Raw genomic sequence first — 26,857 nt, 5'->3', positions numbered from 1 at the left:
TTATCTTTTTCTGCCACTGAGCTACGTGAAATAAGATACAAAAGGACGAAAATCTGGGCCAAGTTAAAGTGAATAAATTGTAGTCACGAAGAAGTGCTATGGAAAGAATGTAGGACCGTAGGTATTATCACTTTCTGCCATTGAGCTACGTGAAATAAGGTACAAAAGGACGAAAATCTGGGACAAGTGGACGTGAAAGAACTAAGGTGTCTCATGTTTACTAATCTTTGCATATGACACATTAATATTCTCCAGTGGCTTATACTCCTGGAGGGTCGCCTTCACGTGGTGGCACTGATATAACCACGCTGCTCAAATGCCTGAATATACATACTTCAACTACTTCACCATCCCCCGAAAGGAGGAAGGTGGAACACAGGAGGGCAAATTAATCTCGCGGTCCTCCAATTTCGCATTTCAGATGAGCGTCGAGTTGAAAACACACACACACACACACACACACACACACACACACACACACACACACACACACACACACACGCAGAAAAGGAAGAAAAACTGCAATCTAATCAGTTCTAATAATACTACTACCTCACCTGACATGTAAATAAATAATGACCTGAATTTGGGGAGCAGACCCTGGAAATTATGTGCATGAATATATGTAATTAGTACGACAAAATACTGGAATATCGTATTTTACACCACAATTTCCCTCCACCTTCCGGCGCTACCCTCCGCCTGGTGAATTTAATATTAATAAGAAGAGGGTGGCCATAATATTATACGAAAAGTTCACGGACTGTAAATTTAAAGATGAAAAATACACAGGCTCATTAGCAACCCCAAAAAGTTATATAAATACTCGTACAGCGTCGCACCCGTCTAGCAACAAACTCTCATTCTTATTCTGTCCAACTCCCTAATGCAAGAGTTAACCGTTACTCCCAGTTCTTCATTTAAGCAACAGGTCAACTCTGGAACTGTCTCCCTTTGGCTGTATTTCCTACTTACTATGATCTCCAGTCTTTCAAAGGCAGTGTGTCCACGCATCTCGATATGAACGGATCTTGAATTTGGATTTTTTTTTTTTTAAGCAATGGTTTGCGAGCCTTTGGTCCTTTCTTCCTGGCATTAAAAAAAAAAAATCAAATCTTTTCTCACGGTGGCCACCAAGCATCTATAAAAATAATGAATTCGGTTGTTAACATTACTATCAAAATCCAGCAGCTACCGTACTGTTTATATAAATACCAGAGTCGGTAGCGAAAATTCTCCGTAACAAAATATACTATACAGATCACTATACTGGATAACAATAACAGGGACAACAAAGACACCTATCAAGAAATTTATAAAAATGGTTGAAAGATAAATTTCGATAAAGCGCACACATCGTCGGTCAACTTCTTGTACCAAACATCCGCGTACATAATCTCCAAATACAGCAACAAATACACACTGCAAAACTGCAAAGAACCACATTCAATTTACTTTACCCAGTATCATATAAAAAAAAAAACGCCCATGTTACGTAATATCGCCAAGAATCTAAAATAGCATCAGGCCGTATCGTCTAAACACATTCCGGCCGAAACTACCCTTGCCAGTGTAAACAAAACCAGCCCCAAGTCCCATGCTATCATCTTGGGTAAACAGGTGGTGGGTCTGGTGAACGCAGGACCGGCACGTTCGAGATTTAGGAACTTTTTAGAACTCTGGCTGTCTAAGAGTGCGTTTATTAACACTATTATTAACATTATTGCGTTATTCCAATTACTGTTATTATCGGATTAAGGCGCCTGGCAAATAGGATAGACGATAACGACGATGATTCTTTTAAATTCATTACAGCTAACATATCAAAACAAAAGCAGGGTGTGCATTAAGATGAGAGAGAGAGAGAGAGAGAGAGAGAGAGAGAGAGAGAGAGAGAGAGAGAGAGAGATTCGTAATAACAAAAACTTCTCATACCGGCAAACCGCTTAGGAGACACATTTATCCTACAAATTGTGTAAGACCCTTGATAAACACGAACCCAGAGGTGTAAACTGTACTGGAAGAAGTAAACTGTGTACTCTCGTGTTCCAGTTAGGGTAAGACACGGATTAGTCTTCGGTCACAAGGTTAGAATTGAACTTAAGTGAAGGACTACGTACAATTTCATCTTAGGACCTACTCTCGGAAGCTTAGGACTATATCTTTCCGTGTTATTTCCTTACCGTACATAAAAAACATATTGCAAAGTTTACCAGTATATTTATACCGGATAATCGTATAGGTCTGTGGATAATACTGTGTTTAGATGGAATGTATTCATTTTCTGTTCTCGGAGGCTTACGTTTTGTTACTCTTACCTTACCACACAAACATTATCTTCTTCCTTACCATACATAAACAATATTTTCCTAAGTTCTTTAACCACCATTATATCTCTATAAAGCACATACATATTTTTTTAGAGTCCTAGGAGTTTTTCTATAGTTTTTCTCATACATAACGCCCAAATTCTTAAGTCCTTTATCAGACTATTTCTAGATTTGGCAGGTATACGGTATATTCTCTATTCTCGGAGGCTTATGTGGTTTTCTATCTTTCTCCTTTACCCCACATACAGTACACAACAATTTCCCACGTTCTTTACCACTATATTTCCGCATGACAAGTGTATTTTCTCTGTTTTCGGGGTATTACAAAGTTTTCTAACATTTCTTCCTTACTAAACATACACAGCAATTTCCCATGTTCTTTACCACTATATTTCTGCAAATGACACGTGTATTCCCTCTTCTCGGAGGCTTACAAAGTTTTCTATCATTTATCCTTTTCCTCACATACATAGCATATTCCTACGGTCTTTACCACTATATTTCCGCATATGACACGTATATTTTCCCTATTCTCGGAGGCTTTCAAAGTTTTCTATCATTCCTCTCTTCACATACACAGCAAATTTCTACGTTCTTTCCTGGTATATTTCTAAATCCGGCACGTATGTATCTCTAGTATTTTACTTACACAATACAGAAATAATAACACACACGAGAACATAATGGTGAAAAATGCAATATATATCACAAGAAATCACCAAGTTTCCCAATCCAACTGTACAAAGATCCCTCACTAATAAACAGCATACCTCACTGTGTTTATGCATTCAGTATGGTTACCTATTATTTTCTATTTTAATTAGATCATTACCAGATTATCTTATTCAATTTTGTGACGACCTTAATGCTGACGGGGATAATTCTATTCTATCTATATACCTAGGCTGCTTCCCCCAAGGAAAGGCAGGTAGCCGAGACAGGACGACACACTCCCCATTTACTCATCCATTCAAAAACATTCATTCGCATCTTAACCCCAAAGGGGAGAACGGACAGATCCTCACCGCACCACACTGCACAAGGGTCAACTGCGCAATGCAATCAGTGACATCCGCAGCAGGGCCCGACAGCAGAGCTGGTTTACCCCTGCCACACCATAACAGACCCATCCCCTTACCCGCACCTGACCTGAAATAGCTGATCAGACCAAATGCGGGAGAATATCCCCTCAGGGCTGCGTCATCACTTATTCATTCACAATTTCTCTCCACCCATTTCTGTCACGCACAGCCACTCTTCCTTGATCAACAGGCATCCCTCTCGCATCCAGCGCTCTCTTCACACTGTCCATCCATCCTATTCGTGGTCTTCCTCTCAGCCTTACACCTCTCACATCAGATCTAGTTATCTTTTTCACCAATCGCTCATTATCCATTCTCTCCACATGCCCAAACCATCGCAACACCCTCTGCTCAACTATACCAGCAATCTCCCGAACAACTCCAGTTCTCCTTCGCACTTCATCATTCCGCACTCGATCCATACGCGTCACTCCACACATACTCCTCAGACACCTCATCTCCATTACATTCAAACTTTTCCTCTCTGCTACACCCATATTCCATGTTTCAGCCCCATACAATGCAGTCGGTACCACAACACCTTCATACAGCCTTCTCTTTACATCCATTCTAAGCGAACGGCATCTAAACACTTTTTTCATTCCTCCCAGCATCTTTCCTACTTCATTTATTCTAAACTTCACTTCTGCATCTATTCTTCCATCCACAGCAACATGTGACCCTATATATTTAAAACACTCTACCTCCTCAAGCAACTCGCCATTCAAAACGACATTCATCCCCCTACCATCTACCAACCTCGTACACTTCATCACTTTACTCTTATTCTCATTTATTTTCAATTTCCTCCTTTCACACACCCTTCCAAACTCCTCTACCAACTGTCTCAATCTCTCCTCTGAATCAGACACCAGTGCAGTATTATCTGCAAACAGCAGCTGCTTCAGATTCCACTCTCCACCATCAACATTCACCAGACTCAGACCTCCACCTAAAACTCTTGCATTCACCGCCCTTACAACACCATCCATGTAAATGAGGGAGAAATACATTGAGTTGGTCTGGTCATGTGGAGAGAATGAGAGACACACGAGGAGTGTGAGAGGTAGAGGGGGGTAGAGGGAGGGAAAGACCGAGGATGAGATGGAGAGATGGAGTGGAGAGGTATGAGAGAGGGGGGGTGAGCTTGGGGGAGGGCAGCGAAATGAAGGAGGAGAGGGCGACATGGAGGCGATTTGTTTGTGGTCACCCCTTACGGAATTAAGGAATCTGGCAATAGATAGCTAGATAATGAAGGTTGTATTAACCCCTCCAGTTAGGCTGTACTAACCCCTCCAGTTATAAAAGGCTGTATTAACCACCCCAGTTATAAAAGGCTGTACTAACCCCTCCAGTTATAAAGGCCGTTCTAACCCCTCCAGTTATAAAGGCTGTATTAACCCTGTCACGAATCAATTCGCGACATTTCCTTTTTGTGAGAAGCCACGAACTATTAGTGGAAAACTCACTGTGTATCGCTCAGTTAACCGTTTCTCTCTCCAATTCGGGGGTATACTTTTCAAATCATTCGTCACCGTTTTCAGGGGTGACCGATTTGATGCACGTCACTAAGTGCGCTACTGAGCGATACTATTGTTTCTTTATCGTTCGCCTCTACTTCCCTCAACCGTTAGCCACGCCTTGCGTCCTGCCCATACAATGTATTTGAATTCAGTTTAGTGTTTGCTGTGACGGAGACAGGACCTGTGCAGCAGTGCGAGAGGTCAGCTAGTACCCAAACTCCACTTACAGTTTCTCCAAGCTCCCACCTTTAGTTCTCCAGCTTTGGGTGATACACCGCATTCATTGACTAGTATTTCCTTTGTGTATTTTGTAGTCTTAAGAGTTTAGTTAAGGTGTTTTTCCTAGGCGTAAGTATTTAGCTTCTGTGTGAGTGAGCGAGTGCGTCTCATTTAATTTGATTTGAAATGTAATGTTAAATTTGTTTTTGTAATTAATAAATTTAACAGTTCTATTTCTTGAGCTTAATGTAGAGTAAAAATCTTGTTTCATTTCTCCATAATTAAGCTTATTTTCCATATAGCTCCTAGCTTGCATAAACGTTTGCTTTCATAACTGGTACTTAGACCAGTCTTGTTGTATTAACTTAAAATCCGTTGTGCCAGGAGTTAATGCATCAGCAAGAACCTGATGTTATTATTATTAGTATTAGTTATTTATTGTCAGGGGTGATGTAACTTTCTCCAGAGGCTAACAGTACAGTAATTCAGCAATTGTGAGTAATTAGTCTCTGCTGTGTACTGTTGAGAAAGTTTATAAATTCTCGTTCTTAGAGAATCGTGCACAAGCCAGCGTAAAGTAATCGTTGCTTGATGTAGCAAGACAATCATTGTCTCTGCGCTTCAATATTATTGAATATAAATATCAATTTAAATAATATTTAACCATTTATATCAAAATTACCGTGATATTATAAAAACCCCGTGACAATTGGCGACCTCATTCCAGGATATTAACTCCTAGCTCTAAAGCTATTCACGAGATAGTGCTCACTCATTCATATTTAGGTATTTATTATTAAAGTTTATAGGCACAAGTTTACTGGTGGTTACCGTTGATTTAGCAAGTGAATTTTTGCTTTATTAATCAATAGAGTACTTAACTCTAGTTTATTTTTGGTAACGCCAGACGATTTTATTCGCTCCTGGGAAGTCGCCGTACCCATTGTGTTTATTATTGAGTCTTCCCAGTCATTTACATTTTTTATTTATTCTTTGCCAGTTAACTGGATAAGACTGGTCACCACTAGCTTGTGTCTGTATTCTTTACTTGTGTTTATTAGTATTCGTCGCTAAGCAGTCAGTACTCAATTTCGGTTTGCTTAATAAATTAGCGCCATGGCTACTACTGTATTTTTACAGGAAGCCAAAGAAATGGGTCTTTCGGACCCAACCGAAATTAAAGAGTATATACTCTCACGGCATAATCAGGAACAGCAGCGCGAGAATGATGCCCGTGATGAGCGTAAGATTCAGCGCGAATACGAGCGAGAACAGCGCGAACACGAGCAGAAACAACGCGAGCTCGAGTTAGTACAAGAGCGAGAACAGCGCGAATACGAGCGTGAACAACGAGACAAAGAACGAGAACATGAACTTGAAGTGCTGAAGCTCAAGCGAGATTCCTTGGCTTCAGACACGTCTGGTGCAGTTGGTCCAAGCTCCACGAGCGTTCTTCCTGCACATGTCCTGGCGACCCCACGCATCAAGCTTCCTTCATACAAGGAAAGCGAGCGAATCGAGCCGTACATAGCTCGTTTTGAGGACATGGCAGACTTATATCAACTGGATGAGGCAGCTAAGCGGCTTCAGTTTCTTAGCCTATTTGAGGGCCCTGCCCTCGATATTCTCCACAGAATTCGTGGAGACAATCTCACATATGAGATGATGAAAGCTGCACTCATTAAGGCGTATGGTCTCACAGTAGACGACGCCAAAGTTCAGTTCATGCGAGCTCGTCTCCAAGACAAGGAGACAGCTGTTCAGTTCCTTGATCGTCTCACAGCTTACTTAAATGAGTGGATGGAGAAAGATGAAACTCCTTCCACGCGTGAGGGGATAATTGACCTTATGCTGCGTACACAGCTAGAGAGGCGTGGCCTGCTGAGCTCATAGCACAGCTTAAGATCTGCCAGGTGAAAGATGCCAGCCAAATGGCAGAAAAGGCTGACGCATTCTTTACTGCATACGGGTATCAAGCTCGTAAGCAAAACACCTGGATCAGAAAAGATACTGCCAAGTCTGGGAAGCCGTCTCAGACTGAATCCCAGCACCAAGGCCGTTCTCAGAGTAATGGCCAAGGTCCAAAACCACAGAAGGACCAGGGGCAAAATATACAGCAGCCTGCTTGGAAGCGGTACAAGCACCCCAACCAGCAGCAGTTCCCCAAGCAGCAGCAGCAGCAGTACAAGGACAAGCCACGTAACCCTCAGTCAGGTCAATTAGTGTATCGGAGGCAGGAGGCAAATGCAGCCTTCATTCCTCAAGTACCCGGTGGTGTCATCTCTTCCAGTACAGGTACTTCCCAACAGTTCACAAGTCCCCCTCCGACCATGAACTCTCCTCAGACACCTAGTTCCCAGGGCGCCACGTTTGCTGCATCGGTTGTTCCGCAGTCTCATGAATGACTGGCTGCTACCTCCTCAGACCCTTCCACCAACAACACTGCCTTTCTTGTTCAGCCAGGGTCTGTAGGAGGTGTTTCTGTAAATGTCCTGAGGGACAATGGTTCCTCAGGCTGCTCTGTTAAGCAGAGTTTAGTTCGGCCTGATGAGTATACAGGTCGACAGATCCAAGTTAGACTTATTGATGGATCAGTGAGATTGTTCCCTGAGGCACGTATCCAGGTGGCGTCTCCATTTTTCACTGGCTTGACAGCTGCAGTTGTCATGCCAGAACCTTTATTTGACCTCATCTTAGGCAACATACCTGGCATCAAAAATAGTTGTGCCGTAGATGTTGCTACTCAGACTTCGGCTGCTGCGATAACACGAGCCATGGCCAAGGCTCCAAATCGCGTCACTCCGTTGACCGTCGCAACGCCGCAAGATCTGATTCGTAGTCAAGATGTTGTCCAAGAGCAACAGACTGACTCGACACTTGCCTCAGTGCGCAAGAAGCTGGAGGGTAAAGTGATCAAGTATTCACGGGGAGGACAAGCCAGGTTTCTTCGTAAGCGAGGACGGCTGTACCGTGAGTCACAGACACCCCAGGGTGAGGTTCGACTGCAGTTTGTCGTTCCTGCAAAGTATCGCCGAGCAGTGTTTGAATTAGGTCACTGTTCAGCGATGGGAGGTCATATGGGTCAAAAAGAAGACCTCTGACCGCATCCATGCTGACTTTTCTGGCCAGGAATGGGACGGGAAATAACGAGGCTCGTACGTTCTTGTGATGTGTGTCAGCGTACCACTGACCGGGACGTGTCCGTCCTGCGCCATTGAAGCCAATGCCCATAATCTCTGAACCGTTCGAGAGAGTAGCAGTTGACATAGTTGGGCCAATCTCTCCTAGGGCTAGTGATGGATCAAAGTATATCCTCACTATAGTTGATTTCAGCACACGGTGGCCTGAAGCCGTGGCCCTTAAGAATATAGAGGCCGTCACTGTTGCTGAGGCATTAATTGAAGTGTTCTGTCGTGTAGGTATCCCTAAGGAGGTCTTGAGCGACCCGGGGTTCGCAGTTCACTTCGGCAATGATGAACGAAACGTTCAGGTTGCTGTCCATCCGAGGCTTACGAACTACGCCGTATCATCCCATGTGTAACGGGTTGTGTGAGAGGTTCAATGGAACTCTCAAGAAGATGTTGAGGCGCATGACCGCCGAACAGCCAAAGGAATGGCCGCGGTTCATCGCTCCTCTTTTATTTGCTTATCGAGAAGCCCCACAGCATTCATTGAAATTCTCACCCTTTGAACTGGTGTATGGGAGGTCGGTCCGGGGCCCACTTCAAGTCCTTCGTGAGTTATGGGACGATGAAGAACCCGACCCTGAAGTCAAGACCACCTACACCTACGTCCTTGATTTGGCTGACCGCCTCCAGTCGACGTGCGAGTTAGCTAAGGAAGAACTGATCAAGGCGCGTGAAGTTCAAAAGGCTTATTATGATAAGAAGGCAAAGCTTCGGAAGTTTAGTCCAGGCGATAAATGCTTGGTATTACTCCCCACTGCCCAGAACAAGTTGTTGGCGCAGTGGAAGGGTCCATTCGATGTAGTAGAGCGCATTTCAGACCTCAACTACATAATACAGATGGGGAATCTTCGTAAAGGTTCCACATTAACATGTTGAAGGCTTATCATGAGTCAGACCCCGAGGAGACTGGCCTACGAGTAGCTGATGATAGTGACCAGCCACTGGAAGAAACCGGGGCAGCTGCGGTGATCCCAGCTGATGACCATGATGACGAGCCCTTAACCGCTCAGTCCCATCAGGAAGAGACTGTCGGAGATGTTTCACTTAACCCTGACTTAGCAGTAGGGGACCAGAATGCCTTATGGTCACTGCTCTGTCAGTATGCTGATGTCTTCTCAGACCAACCTAGACTTGCAAAGGTTGCGTGTCATAAAATTGAGTTGACCAGCAATGTTCCTATAAAGGTTAAGCCATATCCGATTCCCATGCGACTACAGGGTGCAGTAGATAAGGAAATTGCTGACATGGAGACTGCAGGCATTATCGAAAAGTCCTCATCTCCTTACTGTAGTCCGATGGTAGTAGTCCGCAAGAAAGATGGTGGAGTCAGGATTTGTGGCGACTATAGAAGGCTCAATGCAATCACCAAAGTGGATGCCGAGCCAATGGGTGACCATATTGCCATCTTCTCCAAGCTGGCAGGGTCACGATATTTCACGAAGCTCGACCTAGCGAAGGGATTCTTCCAGATTCCCCTTCATCCTGAGAGTCGTCATTTCACTGCCTTTGCTACTCCTAGGGGGTTGTACCAGTATAAAGTCCTCCCATTTGGACTTACCAATTCCCCAGCAGTATTCAATCGTGCCATGAGACAAGTGCTCCATGGTATTGTAGGAGTAGAGATGTTCGTTGACGATGTCCTCGTTCATTCCGCCACATTGGAGGAGCACCTCAGACTCTTGGAAATTGTCTTCAGTAGACTCCAGAGTTTCAACATGACTGTGAAGCCTAGCAAATGCAAGATTGCTCACAGTGAGGTGGAGTTCCTCGGTCATATTGTTGGCAACAATCACTGCAGGTGTCAGGGTGACAAGATCAGGAAGGTTAAAGAAGCCCCGAGACCCGTGACCAAGAAACAGGTTAGGGCATTTCTTGGTCTAGTGGGGTATTATAGGAGTTTTATCCCCAACTTTGCTCTCATTGCCCAACCGTTGTACGAAGTGCTACGGAAATATGCTCCAAACACCATTGAATGGGGAGAAGCACAAGAGAGATCTTTTGCCACCCTCAAGAATATGTTGTGCAAGGAGCCTATCTTGCAGTTGCCTGATTCCAGCAAACCATTCATACTGCGCACTGATGCTTCACAAGATGGAGTAGGTGCCGTATTGATGCAGGAATCGGAAGGTGGAATCTTCCCAGTGGCATACCACAGCCGTAGGCTAAAACCCGCCGAGAGGAATTATAGTACTGTTGAGAAGGAACTCTTGGCTGTGGTTGATGGTGTTAAAAAATATTATTATTATTTATTTGGGGCATCATTTGTTCTGGAAACTGACCATATGCCACTCACTAGTCTTAGCACGACCAAGACGGCTAATGCAAGATTGACACGCTGGACACTGTATCTACAGCAGTTTAACCTTGTTGTGAGATACATCAAGGGAAGTGATAACGTAGGTGCAGACCTGATGTCTCGCCTACTAACTGCTGACTAACATGGGCAGTTGTTGTATGCTGGGTTCCGTGATAGGCATCCTCAGAGATTTGAGTAATCCAAGGACTAGCCTGGTTCCCAGTCAAAAGTGTAGACCTGACGTCTCACTTGTTGGCCCCACAGGACACAGTATGTCCAGGGCCTGTACATACACGTGTACTGTAGGTTAAGGGGGAAGAGAGAACTCCGCAGAGGTGACTTGAGGCTATGGAAGACCCAAGTTTGCACAAGGATTCTCAGCTTCCCGATACTAATATAAGTATTGTAGGTTAAGGGGGAAGTTCGAGAGAGAACTCCGCAGAGGCGACTTGAGGCTATGGAAGACCCAAGTTTGCACAAGGATTCTCAGCTTCCCGATACTAATATAAGTATTGTAGGTTAAGGGGGAAGTTCGAGAGAGAACTCCGCAGAGGCGACTTGAGGCTATGGAAGACCCAAGTTTGCACAAGGATTCTCAGCTTCCCGATACTAATATAAGTATTGTAGGTTAAGGGGGAAGTTCGAGAGAGAACTCCGCAGAGGCGACTTGAGGCTATGGAAGACCCAAGTTTGCACAAGGATTCTCAGCTTTCCGGTACTAATATAAGTATTGTATTGTAGGTTAAGGGGGAAGTGAGAACTCCGCAGAGGCGACTTGAGGCTATGGAAGACCCAAGTTTGCACAAGGATTCTCAGCTTTCCGGTACTAATATAAGTATTGTATTGTAGGTTAAGGGGGAGAGAGAACTCCGCAGAGGCGACTTGAGGCTATGGAAGACCCAAGTTCGCACGAGGATTCTCAGCTTTCCGGTACTAATATAAGTATTGTATTGTAGGTTAAGGGGGAAGTGAGAACTCTGCAGAGGCGACTTGAGGCTATGGAAGACCCAAGTTTGCACAAGGATTCTCAGCTTTCCGGTACTAATATAAGTATTGTATTGTAGGTTAAGGGGGAAGTGAGAACTCTGCAGAGGCGACTTGAGGCTATGGAAGACCCAAGTTTGCACAAGGTTTCTCAGCTCTCCGATATTAATATAAGTACTGTAGGTTGAGGCACAGGTTGAGGACCCGTGTGCGGTTCGAGGCTATGGAAGACCCGAGTTTGCACAGGGATTCTCAACTTGCCGATCATAATCGTGTGCTAAAATTAATGGCGACCTCGAGTGTACTTTTCATAGCATGTACTGACTGCTAGCCAGAGAGAGTAATTGTAACATAATAAGAATTTTGTCTCATTGACACTTTTGATGCTCCACCTCAATTGGTTTTGCAGGTTCAGCAATGGGTGTAGCAGTTTTGCTGTGCGGACCAGCTGATCGTCTGCCGCACGCTGCCGCCTCTTCTCCTCTGCCTTCGTCGTCGCCATATTATTTACTGTGTCATTTTACACGTAGGTACAGTTACACTACAACTGTCACACCTACACCGTGTATTACATACACCACGCTACACAACAATTAGTTGTCAGTGTAAATGTAGCGAATTTTCGCTCAGTTTGACCTGAGTACAGGATTTTCACCGTCTGTCACGGAGTTTTTCCCTCAAGCTTGCTTCTATTAACGTAAATACGAGGTTTTTCGCTCACTGACGACTGCGACTTTCTCCTGTAGCAGGATAGCACACACACCACAGTGTGAATCTTGTGTGACTGAGTTAGGATTTATATGTATGTATATTGAAATCATTCTTCTGAAGGAAGAAAGATTTAATTTTCATGGGGCGTAATGTCACGAATCAATTCGCGACATTTCCTTTTTGTGAGAAGCCACGAACTATTAGTGGAAAACTCACTGTGTATCGCTCAGTTAACCGTTTCTCTCTCCAATTCGGGGGTATACTTTTCAAATCATTCGTCACCGTTTTCAGGGGTGACCGATTTGATGCACGTCACTAAGTGCGCTACTGAGCGATACTATTGTTTCTTTATCGTTCGCCTCTACTTCCCTCAACCGTTAGCCACGCCTTGCGTCCTGCCCATACAATGTATTTGAATTCAGTTTAGTGTTTGCTGTGACGGAGACAGGACCTGTGCAGCAGTGCGAGAGGTCAGCTAGTACCCAAACTCCACTTACAGTTTCTCCAAGCTCCCACCTTTAGTTCTCCAGCTTTGGGTGATACACCGCATTCATTGACTAGTATTTCCTTTGTGTATTTTGTAGTCTTAAGAGTTTAGTTAAGGTGTTTTTCCTAGGCGTAAGTATTTAGCTTCTGTGTGAGTGAGCGAGTGCGTCTCATTTAATTTGATTTGAAATGTAATGTTAAATTTGTTTTTGTAATTAATAAATTTAACAGTTCTATTTCTTGAGCTTAATGTAGAGTAAAAATCTTGTTTCATTTCTCCATAATTAAGCTTATTTTCCATATAGCTCCTAGCTTGCATAAACGTTTGCTTTCATAACTGGTACTTAGACCAGTCTTGTTGTATTAACTTAAAATCCGTTGTGCCAGGAGTTAATGCATCAGCAAGAACCTGATGTTATTATTATTAGTATTAGTTATTTATTGTCAGGGGTGATGTAACTTTCTCCAGAGGCTAACAGTACAGTAATTCAGCAATTGTGAGTAATTAGTCTCTGCTGTGTACTGTTGAGAAAGTTTATAAATTCTCGTTCTTAGAGAATCGTGCACAAGCCAGCGTAAAGTAATCGTTGCTTGATGTAGCAAGACAATCATTGTCTCTGCGCTTCAATATTATTTAATATAAATATCAATTTAAATAATATTTAACCATTTATATCAAAATTACCGTGATATTATAAAAACCCCGTGACAAACCCCTCCAGTTATAAAAGGCTGTACTAACCCCTCCGGTTATAAAAGGCTGTATTAACCCCTCCAGTTATAAAAGGCTGTACTTTATCATTCTTTTTCTATCCCTGCCCTCCTCTCTTCCTGTTTCTCCCATCTTTCCTGTCACTGCTTTGTGCTTTTCTTTCCTTTACAGGTGGCTTTACATTGAGTGACAAGCCAAATGGTTTCCTGTATGCCAAGAAACCATTTACAACGCTGGGTGGTAACCATATAACCAAACCATACGTGCTCCCTACGTGTCAACAAGTGGGTTGGTGAATGGTTAATGTCCCTCCCCGTAAAACAAATAACTCAAAGTCAAATGGCCACCCCTTACGGGATCATGGCGTCTGGCAATAGACAGATAGATAGACTAACCCCCCCAGTTATAAAAGGCTGTACTAACCCCTCCAGTTATAAAAGGCAATGTTACCCCTTCAATTAAAAAATGTCTAGCCTATGGTGAACAAAATCGTCTGAGGAGAGCAAGAAAAAGCAAAAATTTACGAGTCAACATAGGCAAGGGAATGCAAGATGATCTCCACTATGTTACAATACACTGGCCTACTTCAGTATAAATTGCAGTATTAATGAACATACAGAGCAACCTAAAATTATCGTCTGTGTAATTTGACCTTAGGCCTCATACAAACCCTTTAAAATTCAGAGAGAGAGAGGGAGAGAGAATGAAAAAAAAAAATCTATCAGGGTGTATTTGTGCAAGGAACATCTATGCCAAGTTTGAGGGGAACTGGTGAAGAAATTAAGGAATGACATCAGTTTGAGAGAGAGAGAGAGAGAGAGAGAGAGAGCAAAAACAGTAGGTCCCCACACAACGACGTAAAGACCTAATTATGTTATCTGAGTGGAGTGTTTATTATCACGTTCCAAGTCAGCCTTTCTGAGTTACTTGTACGAGGATATTCGTGTGAGGTACTACATAGCATGAGTTATAGTTCTTTCACCTTAACCTGGCCCAGATTTTTGTCCTCTTAAGTAACTTGCTTCACGTAACTATGGTACTACATCCTTTCTCCAACACAGATTTTTGTCCTATTATTTATTTCACGTAACTCAGTACCTAAGACAATACTATAATACTAAACCCTTTCCACACCATAAATTTTTGTCCTGTTATTTATTTTCACGTAACTCAGTTACTAAGACAATACTATGACATTACATCCCATCCACAGCGTAGATTTTTGTCCTGTTATTTATTTTCACGTAACTCATTGGCAGAATAAGACAATACGATGGCCCTACATCCTCTCAACAGCGTAGATTTTTGTCCTGTTATTTATTTTCACGTAATTCAGTACCTAAGACAATACGATGATACTACATCCTTTCTACAGTAATTTTTGTCCTCTTATTTATTTTCACGTAACTCAGTGGCAAAATAAGACAAAACTATGGCACTACATCCTTTCCACAGCATAGATTTTTGTCCTGTTATTTATTTTCACGTAATTCATTGGCAGAATAAGACAATACTATGGCACTACATCCTTTCTACAGCGATTCTGTCCTCTTATTTATTTTCACGTTAACTAAGTGGCAGATTAAGACAATACTGTGACTCTACATTCTTTCACTGCACTTCCTTGTGATTAACATTATATTCTGATGATAATTTATTGCTACAACTCAGTATTCAAGATGGAGAGATGGCAATTTTAGACCAAGTTAGAGTAACAAGGGTATAGGGCCCTGGGCTAGACTGGGAATACTGTAGCTCCAGGTAATACTTCACGTTTTTATTTTAGGCCAAGTTAGAGTAAACGGAGTATAGGGATCTGACCTGCTAACTAATAATGTAACTCCATGTAATACTGTTCATTTTATTTACTAGATAAAAACATAACAGTAAATGGATTAACTCTCAATAACTGATCTTTTAACGGCCAATACTCTCAGTCGGGGGGTATTCGCGTAACATATCTACCTGAGCGATTCATTCTATATTTTACACCTCCATGATACTTTCTTTTTAATAACCACAAAATACACTCGTACTTCCTTTTCAATAACCACAAAGTTTGCATTCGTAACGTAAAAGATGATGATGAAGGTGCAATGTGTTAAATCTCGGCCAAGAGGAGTCACTAAACCAACAAGAATTCTCTCTCTCTCTCTCTCTCTCTCTCTCATACTCTCGTGACCAAGCTTAAGTTTCACCCTTAAAAGACAGATCGTCTTATTGGGATCGTAAGGTATGTGTGGTCTGTGTATCAATGTAGGCTACAGATCAAAAACGTATCAGAGCAGCCGTCACGCGAAACATTCTGACACCACAAACGAAGGCTATTGCGAAATCCCACATGGCTTGTTGTTCAATGTAATACTATCTGAAATGGAAAAATGAGAAATAAAAAGTGACAGGAAAGATGGGAGAAACAGGAATGAAAAATAAAAAGTGATAGGAAAGATTCGGAGAAATAGGAAGAGGGGAGCTATCTGAAATGGAATGAAGAGAAATAAAAAGTGGCAGGAAAGATGGGAGAAACAGGAAGAGGGGAGCTGTCTGAAAAGGAAAGATGAGAAATAAAAAGTGACAGGAGAGATGGAAGAAATAGGAAGACGGAAGCTATCTGAAAAGAAATGAAATAAAAAGTGAGAGGAAAGATGGGAGAAATAGGAAGAGGGGAGCTATCTGAAAAGGAGAGAAATAGTGACAGGAAAGATGGGAGAAATAGGAAGAGGGAGCTATCTGAAAAGGAGAGAAATAGTGACAGGAAAGATGGGAGAAATAGGAAGACGGGAGCTATCTGAAAAGGAAAGAAGAGAAATAAAAAGTGACAGGAAAGATGGGAGAAACAGGAAGAGGGGGGGAGGGGCAGACCCAGCAAAAAGAAAGATAAAAGGTGAAGGAAGAAGTAAGCAGCACTACATCAAGTGAGTGGATGATGGTCGCCTCTCACCTGATGCAGTACCGTACCCCACGCTAATAAGTTTGGTTTCTCAAGGATATTATCTAGGACCGTATACTCGTCCACTAAAGGAACTTCCTATCACCTCTTCCTAAGCGATTTATTTTGCTCATTACACCGGACTACCCTGTTGCGCGTTTTTATACATGATTCTACTATCGTCATACGCTGGATAAATGGCACGCAGATGTATATTAATCAGTCGTGTCCAAAAATAAATCGCTAAGTAGGTGGTGCTAGGGAGAATCAAGCGACGAAAACACGAACCCTGGTCAGTAATGTTAAAAACGGATTCTGATGAGAGCTGAGTAATCACGTGGAAAAATCAAAAGCTATACTGATATTAAAGAGATTATCATGCCGCTCCTTTTTACGTCAGTCTGCGGCTCTATGTAACAGTCTGTGGCTCTATGTAACAGTCTGTGGCTCTATGTAACAGTCTGTAGCTCATATAAGTCTGTAGTTCTATGTAAGTCTGTGGCTCTATGTAAGTCTGTGGCTCAATGTAACAGTCTGTAGCTCCATGTAACAGTATGTAGCTCTATGTAACAGTCTTGGCTCTATGGAAGTCTGCAGCTCTGTAAGTCTGTAGTTCTATGTAACGGTCTGTGGCTCTATAACAGTCTATGGCTTCATGTAACAGTCTGTGGCTCTATGTATTTGGTACTCACATGGAGGCGACTGAGGAGGTTGGGGTCCGTTGATGAATTTCCACTCTGCTTCGCCGCTTTCCAGAATTGCTTTTGTGCCGAGTAGCGGTTGCTGGGGCAGATGCTGAACAAACAATCTGAAAAAGAAAGAAAACAAGGCTGGGTATATGACGACCACGAAGAAACAGGGGTGTGGAAACTCACTCTCTCTCTCCCTCAGACACACACACACACACACACACACACACACACACACACACACACACACACACACACACACACACACACACACGCACACACACACACGCACACACACACACACACACACACCTCTGTCTGTCTGTCTCTGTCCGTCCGTCCGTCCGTCTGTCTGCCTCTCTCTCTCTCACACACACACACACACACACACACACACACACACACACACACACACACACACACACACACACACACACACACACACCTGATTGGGATTATAAGTTAGGAAATAAAACCCTACACACATCAGAAAGAGAGAAAGACCTAGGTGTGATTATCAATAACAGACTATCTCCGGCTGACCACATCAGCGAGAAGGTATGGAACATGTATACACTGCTTGCAAATATGAGAATAGCATTCACATACATAAATGAAGACATGCTAAGAAGGATAATAACATCATTCATTAGACCAACCCTGGAGTATGCATCAGTAGTCTGGAGTCCTCATCTCAAAAAACACATAGACAAGATAGAAAAAGTTCAAAGGGCCGCTACAAGATGGATACCAAGCTTAAGGGACCTAAGCTACGAAGAAAGACTAAATAAACTGAATCTACCAACACTACAGGAGAGAAAGAAAAGAGGTGACATGATAATGCTATATAAGTGCATATCAGGGAAGGAGAAAATAGACATAAATGATTACTTAACATATGGAGAAGCATCAGCAAGAGGACACTGCAAAAAACTGCATAAGAAGAGAGGTGATAAAGACGTAAGGAAATTCAGTTTCCCAAACAGAGCAATTGATCAATGGAATGCACTACCGAATGAAATAGTGTGTGCCAAAACAATTCACAAATTTAAGGATATGTACGATAAATATGGTTTAAGACACGGGACAGTACGAGCTTGACTCATTCCTGTAAAGATACAATTAGGTAAGAACATGAACATTGTGGTTACATGGGACAGGAGGCATCGGAGCACTTTTTCTTTACGATTTATTTTGCGTATTATACCTTAACTTTTTCTTATATGTCTGAAAAAGAAAAAAGAAAACAGGTATGAAAAGATAATCACAAAAGACAATATGGGGCTTGATATCACAGCTTTCTTAACGAGGCAATCTGCTTCTCTCTCTATCCGTCAACCACTCAATTTATCTATCAATTCATCTGTGTGTGTGTGTGTGTGTGTGTGTGTGTGTGTGTGTGTGTGTGTGTGTGTGTGTGTGTGTCATTTGGTTCTCCGCCATCACGCTGTCCAATCTCCAACTCATAAATAAATAGTAAAGTACCAGTTAATGCAAAAATCTGAGGTGCTTTGGAGTCTTAGTTGGGAAGAATAAGGTCCAGATTCGTACTCTCTTTGGGTTGGAAAGTTATGTAACACCCTTTGCTTAGCGATGTACTTTGCCTATTATACCGTACATTATTCTTCTTTTTCTACCACTTCTACTACTGCCACCACCACCACCACCATTGCTACTACTAGTACTACTACTAGTACTACTATTACCCACCACCACCATCACTACCACCACCACAACCATCACTACTACTACCATCACCACCACCATCACTGCTACTACTACCACCACCACCATCACTACTACTACTACTACCATCACCACCACCATCATTCCTACTACTACTACTACTACTACTACCACTACCACCATCACTCCTACCACCACCACCACCACCACCACCACTACTACCACTACCACCATCACTCCTACTACCACCACCACCACCATCACCATCACTCCTACTACTACTAATACTACCATCACTCCTACTACTACTAATACTACCATCACTCCTACTACTACTACTACTACCATCACTCCTCCTTCTCCTCCTCCTACCACTACTACTATTACCATCACTCCTACTACTACTACCACCACCACCACACCTGTGATGACGGTTTGTTTTCATTCTACCACCCCCACCACAGCTGTGATGACGGTTTCTATGTTTTCATTCTAGCCACAGCCAATATATATTTTCTTTAGTTACCGACTACCTCTCATACTGGGGACTCTTATCACAGGTAACAGAATCTCTTCCTTGGTGATTTATTTTGCATATGAAACTTGAACATCCTCTTTGTATGATATTTGTACTATTTTAGTATTGACAAAAGCTGCATCATTAACCGGCCTACGTGATTACACCAAGATGTAATGTACAGAATAAATCGTTAAGGAAAAGGTGTTACCAAATATCCAAGTCGCTTACAATATGTCCTGAGGAAGTTAAAGTCGACAAATATCAGTAATCTAAGTACCGGTATGACGACCTATTATATTATCTTCTGCGATCTCTTTTTGTGTAGTGGGGGGCGTCCATCATCCACCCACTTGGTGTAGCGGTACTCTATTTTAGGGCATCTCTACACTGAGTGGCAAGCCAAATGATTTCCTGTAAACCAGGAAATAATTTACAACGCTGGGTGGTAACCTTATAACCAACAAACATGTGTTTCCTACGTGACAGCCTCGGACCGCAAAGACCGAACCCAGGGAAATGGCCCTCGACAGGGCGACATGAAGGCGATTTGTTTGTGGCCACCCCTTACGGTATTGAGGCGTCTGGCAACTGATAGACAGATAGATAGATAGACAGATACAGATAGATTAATTACTTCTAGGCATCTTCTAACCTGTTACGGGAACTTTTTACTGCGAAACCTATTTTAGAGGTGGGAGCATCGCTAGGAGCGGCCCGGTCAGTCAGTCACACCTTAATTATTTTCATACAATGTGCTTTAAAGCAAAGGTGCTCAGGATGCATCGTTTTACCTCCCTCAGGAAATTAGTTAGTTAAGGAGGCTCCCTAGCACCTCTTCCATAGCGATTTATTTTTTGATACGGCTGGTTACTACAATTTTGGACGTTATATATAGAGAGAATTGTGATACTGAAATTAATTATGTAACAAAGAAAGGAATGCACGGTGTAATAAGAAAAATAAGTCGCTTAGGAAAAGATGTTAGGGTGCTTCCTGAATCGACGAGAATACGAACCAGTGCTTGCTCTAATGCAGTTTCACACGGTGCTTCAACGTAGCTTCCTTAAGAACTTCACACTAATGGTACTTCAATCTAGCAAAGCCTTGTATGGTCCAGATCTATCTAGTACTTCTGTGCTTCATCGCTGTAGTACTGAAAACTCCATAGCATTTCATTTACCAAGGGAGAGACTTTCATGATGGTGTTACACACTTACTTCATGGACCCACTTATTATGCAAGGTCTTAATCGCATCGTATCGTTTATTTGCATGCGTCGGCCTTGGACACCTAGTGGTGGCTCTCCACGCAGCTTGATCTCTGGCAGCCTCCCTAATCAGTCCCTTATCCCTATGGTCACACTCTATGACCTCGTCCCAGGTCTTTTTTGGTTTGCCTCTCGCAAACCAACCCGCGACGTTCACACTTCTCACCTACCGAGCCCAACTGTCTTCCTCCATCCTCTAAACAAGCGCAAACCATCCCAATCTCATGCTGAATGAAATCGGCTGGAGATAATAAGGTTAAAGATTGTATACTGAAGCCCTAACTCGCAAAGTGGAATGCAAAACTCTAAATACTGTAGGCAATGAATGAAACGCCTGCAGTAATGAGGTATGGTCAGCCTCCATCCCATTCTAATGAACGCAGTCAGCAGCCATACAGGAAGGCCAGAGACATTCCATCATCATCATGTACTTAAATAAAATAAAATCGGGATCTGCGTTTCACTGACATTTCGGAACTGAGCATACGAAAGTAAAAAATACAGTAACAGTAAATTTATACAGCATATATATATATATATATATATATATATATATATATATATATATATATATATGCTATCGTAGGTCATGGTACTGAGAGAATTATTAAGTTCAAATCCAAGGTGTAGTGAGATCTTGTTCGAAACAAGGTGCTAGTTCAAAGTAATTATATTCGTCCCTACAAAAGTCACTCTTAGCAGTCCTTTTGTTTGCATGGACTAACTGGGGTATCTGCTTTTTTATAATGGGTTTTTAATATGGTACTGTATTGATAAGGCCAGTTTAAGACGCTCTACCCGGTGTGGCAACAAGGAGGTTGATGGGGCCTGAGCACGGGCCACATTGCTTGATGAGGCAGTAATGGACTGGATGGCTGATAACGTTAGACTGGGTTCTGTATTATGCTATAACGGATTTTGATTGCCGCAGTTCATGTGCTACTAGTTTCATAACACTTATTATATCTTCCTTCCATTCTTTCATCCCCCCCCCCTCCCTCTCAAAACGTGGTCACACAAGGAAATTTTCAAGCAACAATTCTTACTTCCTAATCTTCTATCTTTCTTAATCGAAAAGCAAACTCCAGAATCTCGGGACAGTTACTGAGGAAAGATTTGAAGACGATTATGTTTGTCTTAGCACCAAGACTTACAGTAATAATGTTAAATACAAGCTAATACTGTATCTTATCATACAAATTATAGTGCTCACTTTTTTTTATATACAGTATTATTATGGATAAAATATGCAGGCATTTTTAAAAGCACAGTAGCAGCTACATGCTGGATGTAGGCTTCGCTATCCATTATATACATTCCCGCCGTGTTCAGGATTACCTACAATACGGTACTCTATTCACTACAACTTGTCCTTAAATTGCCATCTCTTCATACTAAAAACTGAGCTGTAACAATGGATTAGCAGTAGAATACTGGGCTGGTTACGAAGAAGTGCTATGGAAAGATTGGAAAGCTGTAATACTGTCACAGTCTGAATTTCAAACAACGAGCTACGTGAAAGAAGCTGTAAAAGGACGAAAATTTGGGCCAATAAACTTGAAATACGTGAAATCCAGCATAGTGCCCCTGGAAACTCCCCGACACCCCCACCAGGACCCCACAGAGGAGCAGCAGCAGCACAGCGAGACTCAGCGCGACATCGGCACAAACCAGCCCAGGCATTGCGCCCCTATGACGCGCAGCCGCCTCACCGTCGCCATAGCAGGAATCCTGCACTAACTTTTGTGTGAGGTTCCACCAGATCAGATCGGGGTGGAGCTGTCTGTCCAGCTCCGATCAGAGCCCCTCAGGAAATGGCCTGTAGCCACTCTCGCCTTCCTAAGGAGTGTGCCAGTAGCCTCTCCGAAGGTGTCTTCCATCTTGGGACGGCCTGTAGCCGCCCGCCCCTCGCTAAAGAATCGGCACACCACCAACATGAGGGTAATCAGGAGACGGCCTGTAGTCGCTCCCGCCTTCGTCAGAAGGTGTTCTTCCGGGGACGTCTGGTAGCCGCCCCACACCCCCTCCGGCAGGCGTTAGCCTGTAGCCACTTCTCACCCCTCCTACAGGAGTTGGCCTGTAGCTGCTCCCACGTTTGTCAGACGGCCGGTAGCCGCTCTGAAGGCGTTGCCCCCGAGTCGGCCTGTAGCCACTCCACACCCCTCCGGCAGGAGTCGGCCTGTAGCCGCTCTCACCTTCGTCAGACGGCCTGTAGCCACTCCGAAGGTGTTGCCCCCGAGTCGGCCTGTAGCCGCTCCTCACACCAGCCGAAGGAGATGGCCTGTAATCGCTCCCGCCTTCGTCAGACAGCCGGTAGACGCTCTGAAGGTGTTGCCCTCAAGTCGGCCTGTAGCTGCTCCCGCCTTCATCAGACGGCCGGTAGCCGCTCCGAAGGTGTACAGAGGTGTGCTGATATTGATTCCCCCTCTCAGGCCACGGCCAGTAGCCGGGCCTCGGCGCCTTATGGTTGCGCCCCTGGGAAGCCACGGCCAGTAGCCGGGCTCCACAACCAGAAGCAGTTGATAGCAGCCCCGCCGCCCTAGCGTGAGACGAGTATCCTGACCCATGACGCAGAGGATGTAGGAGAATACTGGAGAGGCCCTATTGTCACCCCCGGCCTCTGCTCCCTACCCCTGGCCTTGGAGAAGACCCACCTGACGAACCCTGATTCAGGTCGGTGCCGCAGCCCCTCCCTGACGGCGCTGCTTGGCTCTGGGGGCCGCAGCCCTTGGGAGCTCCAGGCCCTCCACAGAATGCCCGGGCGGGACCTCCCTATGCTCCGACGGCGGAGGACCTCCACCTCCAGCCGAGACCTGAGCCAGAGATTCCTGGAATTGTTCGGCCACAGTCCTGAGGGCCACATGCCTGTTCCCGGCCCGGAAAGTACAGGCCCCTTCGCCACCTGCAGCCTCGGACGAGAGACGACGCCCCTGCGTGTCGTCTCGTGCCCGTGTCCCAGTCCCGGCAGAATTGTCGCCGGCGTGTCTCCCCGCCGCCCCCACCGTATAGTGACTCAGGACGTTGTGATTGTGCCCTGAAGTATAGTGTAACAGTGACGGGATGATATAGTTCACCCCGAGTACCAGGTCAAGTGTTTACGTGAAGTTGGACTAATAATCTAATATACTATGGGGCAGAATAGTAAATAACAAATGCAGAATCCCAGTGTTGGTGAACCAGACTCATAGTGCGACGCCCTTCATATTATATCAGTGAAACACTCAAGCCGTGGAATTCCTTTTAGTAAATTATCCAAATATCCCTTGCCCTCAGAAAATAGTAAAGAGAACGTGCTATCAATAACCCCCACTTTATATTACTATAAATATAACGCAACCCCCAGTGCCACTAGTAATCTACCATTTTTATCTTTCACTCCCCTGCTAACCTCACTTCCACCCTGTCTTACTCTCTTCACCTCTTTCCAGAACATTTTCTTACAGTCCCTCCACTTTACACTCAAATTCCTTCTAAATTCCTCATCCACTCTCTTCTTACTCTCTCTTACTAATCTTTTCACCTCTCTCTTTCTTTCTACATATAACTCTCTTCCGCCTCTCAACTTCTTCCACGCCCCTATTTCTCATCCATTCATTGTATGCTTTCTTCTTTTGTGCCGCAGCCTGTCTCACCTCTTCAGTCCACCATGCTGTTCCTTGCACCCCCCTCCGTCTTCTCTTCCTCCCACACACCACATCACATGCTGCACATATTTCTTTTGTAAATATCCTGCACACACCTTCCATGTCCCCCATCTCCTCCAATTCATATTTGCCCAATCGTTCCTCCACTTCTCTCTTATACTCTGCCTTTTTCTCATCCTCTTGTAACCTTTTCACTCTCCTTGCAACTACTCCTTCCTCTCGTCTTTCCCTTCTTCTATTCCTCCATCTTACTTGTATCCTAATTCTGGCCACCACCAAGTAGTGGTCAGAAAGTCCACTCCCCCAACCTCTATAAGCTCTTGCATCCATTACACATACATAATCAATCACTGCCTTCCTTTCATTCAGTTCACCACCCACCCTTCTCATCACTTGCCATGTATACCTGTGGATCATTTTATGCCTGAAGAGGGTATTGGCTATCACCAACCCCCTCCCAGCACAAATGTCCACTAACGCACTCCCATTCTCATCTATCGCAGCAGGCACACCCCACTCACCAACTATTCCATCCACCTTTACATTCTCTACTTTACCATTCATATCACCGATCAAAAACACTCTCTCATTCCTTCCAAGCTTTTCCATGCACACTTTCACATTTGTCCAGAACTCTTCTCTCACTCTGCTAGCACGATCTTGCGGCACATACACACACACAATCGCCCACATTTGTATTCCAACTTTCAACTTTACCCACACAATCCTTGACCCAACTGATCCATACTGTCTTATGCTCTTCTTCCATCTTTTACTCACAACTATACATACTCCTTCCTTTGCCCTCTCATTCTCACCTACTCCTGCACATATACCCCATCCATACTCCCATTCTCTCACACTTTCTCCTCTCCATTTTGTTTCAGTCATTCCGCATACATCCACTTTTGCACCCTCAAGCACCTGGACAATCTCTCTCTCTTTCACCTCATCATTCGCTCCTCTTACATTCCACGTAGCCATTACCAAGTCCTTTGTCCGGTCCTGGGTCGTCATCGTTTGGTCAGTCCTTGTTCGAGGCTTTTTTTTTTTTTTTTTTTTTTTTTTTTTTTTTTTTTTTCCCGGGGAGGGGCACTAACCCTCCGCCAACCCTTTTAGTCGCCTTTTACGACAAGCAGGGATACTGGGGGAGTATTCTTGAAAAAAAAAACCCTACCCCCAGGAGGGAGGCAAACCACGACATTCATAGGGTCGAACTCGGGACACCTTTATCAGAGTCCCAGGCCGCTCCAACTTACTTTCACCTTGGCTGACGAAGAGAGTGTATGTGAGTGAGGTGGAGGGAGGAAGAGGGAGGGGGAGGCCGAGGATGAGATGGAGGGATGGGGTGGAGAGATATATGAGAGAGGGGGGTGTGAGTTGGGAGCAGGGCAGTGAAATGGCGGGGGACAGGACGACGTGGAGGCGATTTGTTTGTGGCCACCCCAAACGGGACTGAGGCGTCTGGCAATAGATAGATAGATAGATAGACCCCCAGTGCCTTACTGTACACCCTCCCTTAGTGAACCTCTTTTCTAATTTCCCCACGTGCGCAGAAACCTTGATTCGTGTTATGATAAATTACCAAAATCCCCTTGCTATCAGAAAATAATAAGTTGAACTCACTAACAATAATCTCCACTTTATATTACTATAAATACAATTAGACTCCCCCGTGAGACCCACCTCCAACTTCCCCACGTGCACAGAGACCCTGGGCGATATTAATCCTGTACACTACACCTAGAGTGTTCTTACCAGTGCATATTGAACTAGTATCCTGCGAGATACTGATTATCTAGTTGTAAGAGTTATAATTGACCAAACACTGTGTTGTACTATCTGCTGTTTGTCTTGTGTCTGACTAAGTAATACACGTGTAAAGGTTATTGCCTAGAGTTTTTGTGTCCTGCCTCTCTCCTATTTGTACTAAGCCCCCGGTCTCGAAAGAGGACCCCCCTACACGCTAGGAGTTCTCGGACCGAGGAGTCGGGCCTTAAACACCTACCACTACAAAACTGAATGAACTATAGCAACATTCTTCCTCATGATGATATCCTGTTTCTCAATACCAGGCGAAACAAGACTCAACAGATGAATATATTTGGGTCTGGTGTGACCTATTAACAGTCTTATGGTTCCGAAGTTCTCAAAACTAACCTCTCATCAGTTTATAAAATTATGCTCTCACTTCCCCTTCCGACAAACCATCTGCAAGTCCATAAACGTTTTCTGTCAGCATTCCGTTTCCTTTGTATGATTATAGCTAGAATGCCGCAGCCTCGTGTGCCTTTATCATTATTATTGTTCTTCAAGTACGGCCCAAATTACTCAATAAGGAGAAATGAAGGACAGTTCGTCACGTGCCAACATTCTCTCTCTCTCTCTCTCTCTCTCTCGCTCGCTCGCGCGCGCGCGCAGGGAAAGAACGATTCGTGATCACACTGGAAGAATTTCATTGCTCTTGCTGTTGCCCTTCGACTTGCTATTGTTCGAAAATGTCCTCTTGAGAGCACGGCTTTAAATATGGTTCTCTTCTATTAAAGTTAGGTTTGCTTTCCTGCTTACGCGTGAATGCCCCCCCCCCCCTC

General features: G+C 43.9%; 1 protein-coding gene across 1 annotated transcript in view; it reads right to left on the bottom strand.

Annotated features, from left to right (window-relative positions):
* The window catches only part of Itpr (Inositol 1,4,5,-trisphosphate receptor), a 365,063-nt gene that overhangs the window by 311,803 nt on the left and 26,403 nt on the right, over window positions 1-26,857 (bottom strand). The window contains exon 3 of the mRNA XM_080270492.1: window positions 17,153-17,268. Within this exon, the coding sequence (XP_080126618.1) occupies window positions 17,153-17,268 (116 nt within the window). The remainder of the gene's footprint in view (window positions 1-17,152; window positions 17,269-26,857) is intronic.

Source organism: Coenobita brevimanus, chromosome 41, assembly GCF_032717465.1.
Source record: "Coenobita brevimanus isolate Jiangsu-jjx chromosome 41, ASM3271746v2, whole genome shotgun sequence".
Lineage (NCBI taxonomy): Eukaryota > Metazoa > Arthropoda > Malacostraca > Decapoda > Coenobitidae > Coenobita > Coenobita brevimanus.
Note: the sequence above shows the minus strand (reverse complement) of the source record. Positions and strands in the feature narration are given on the sequence as shown.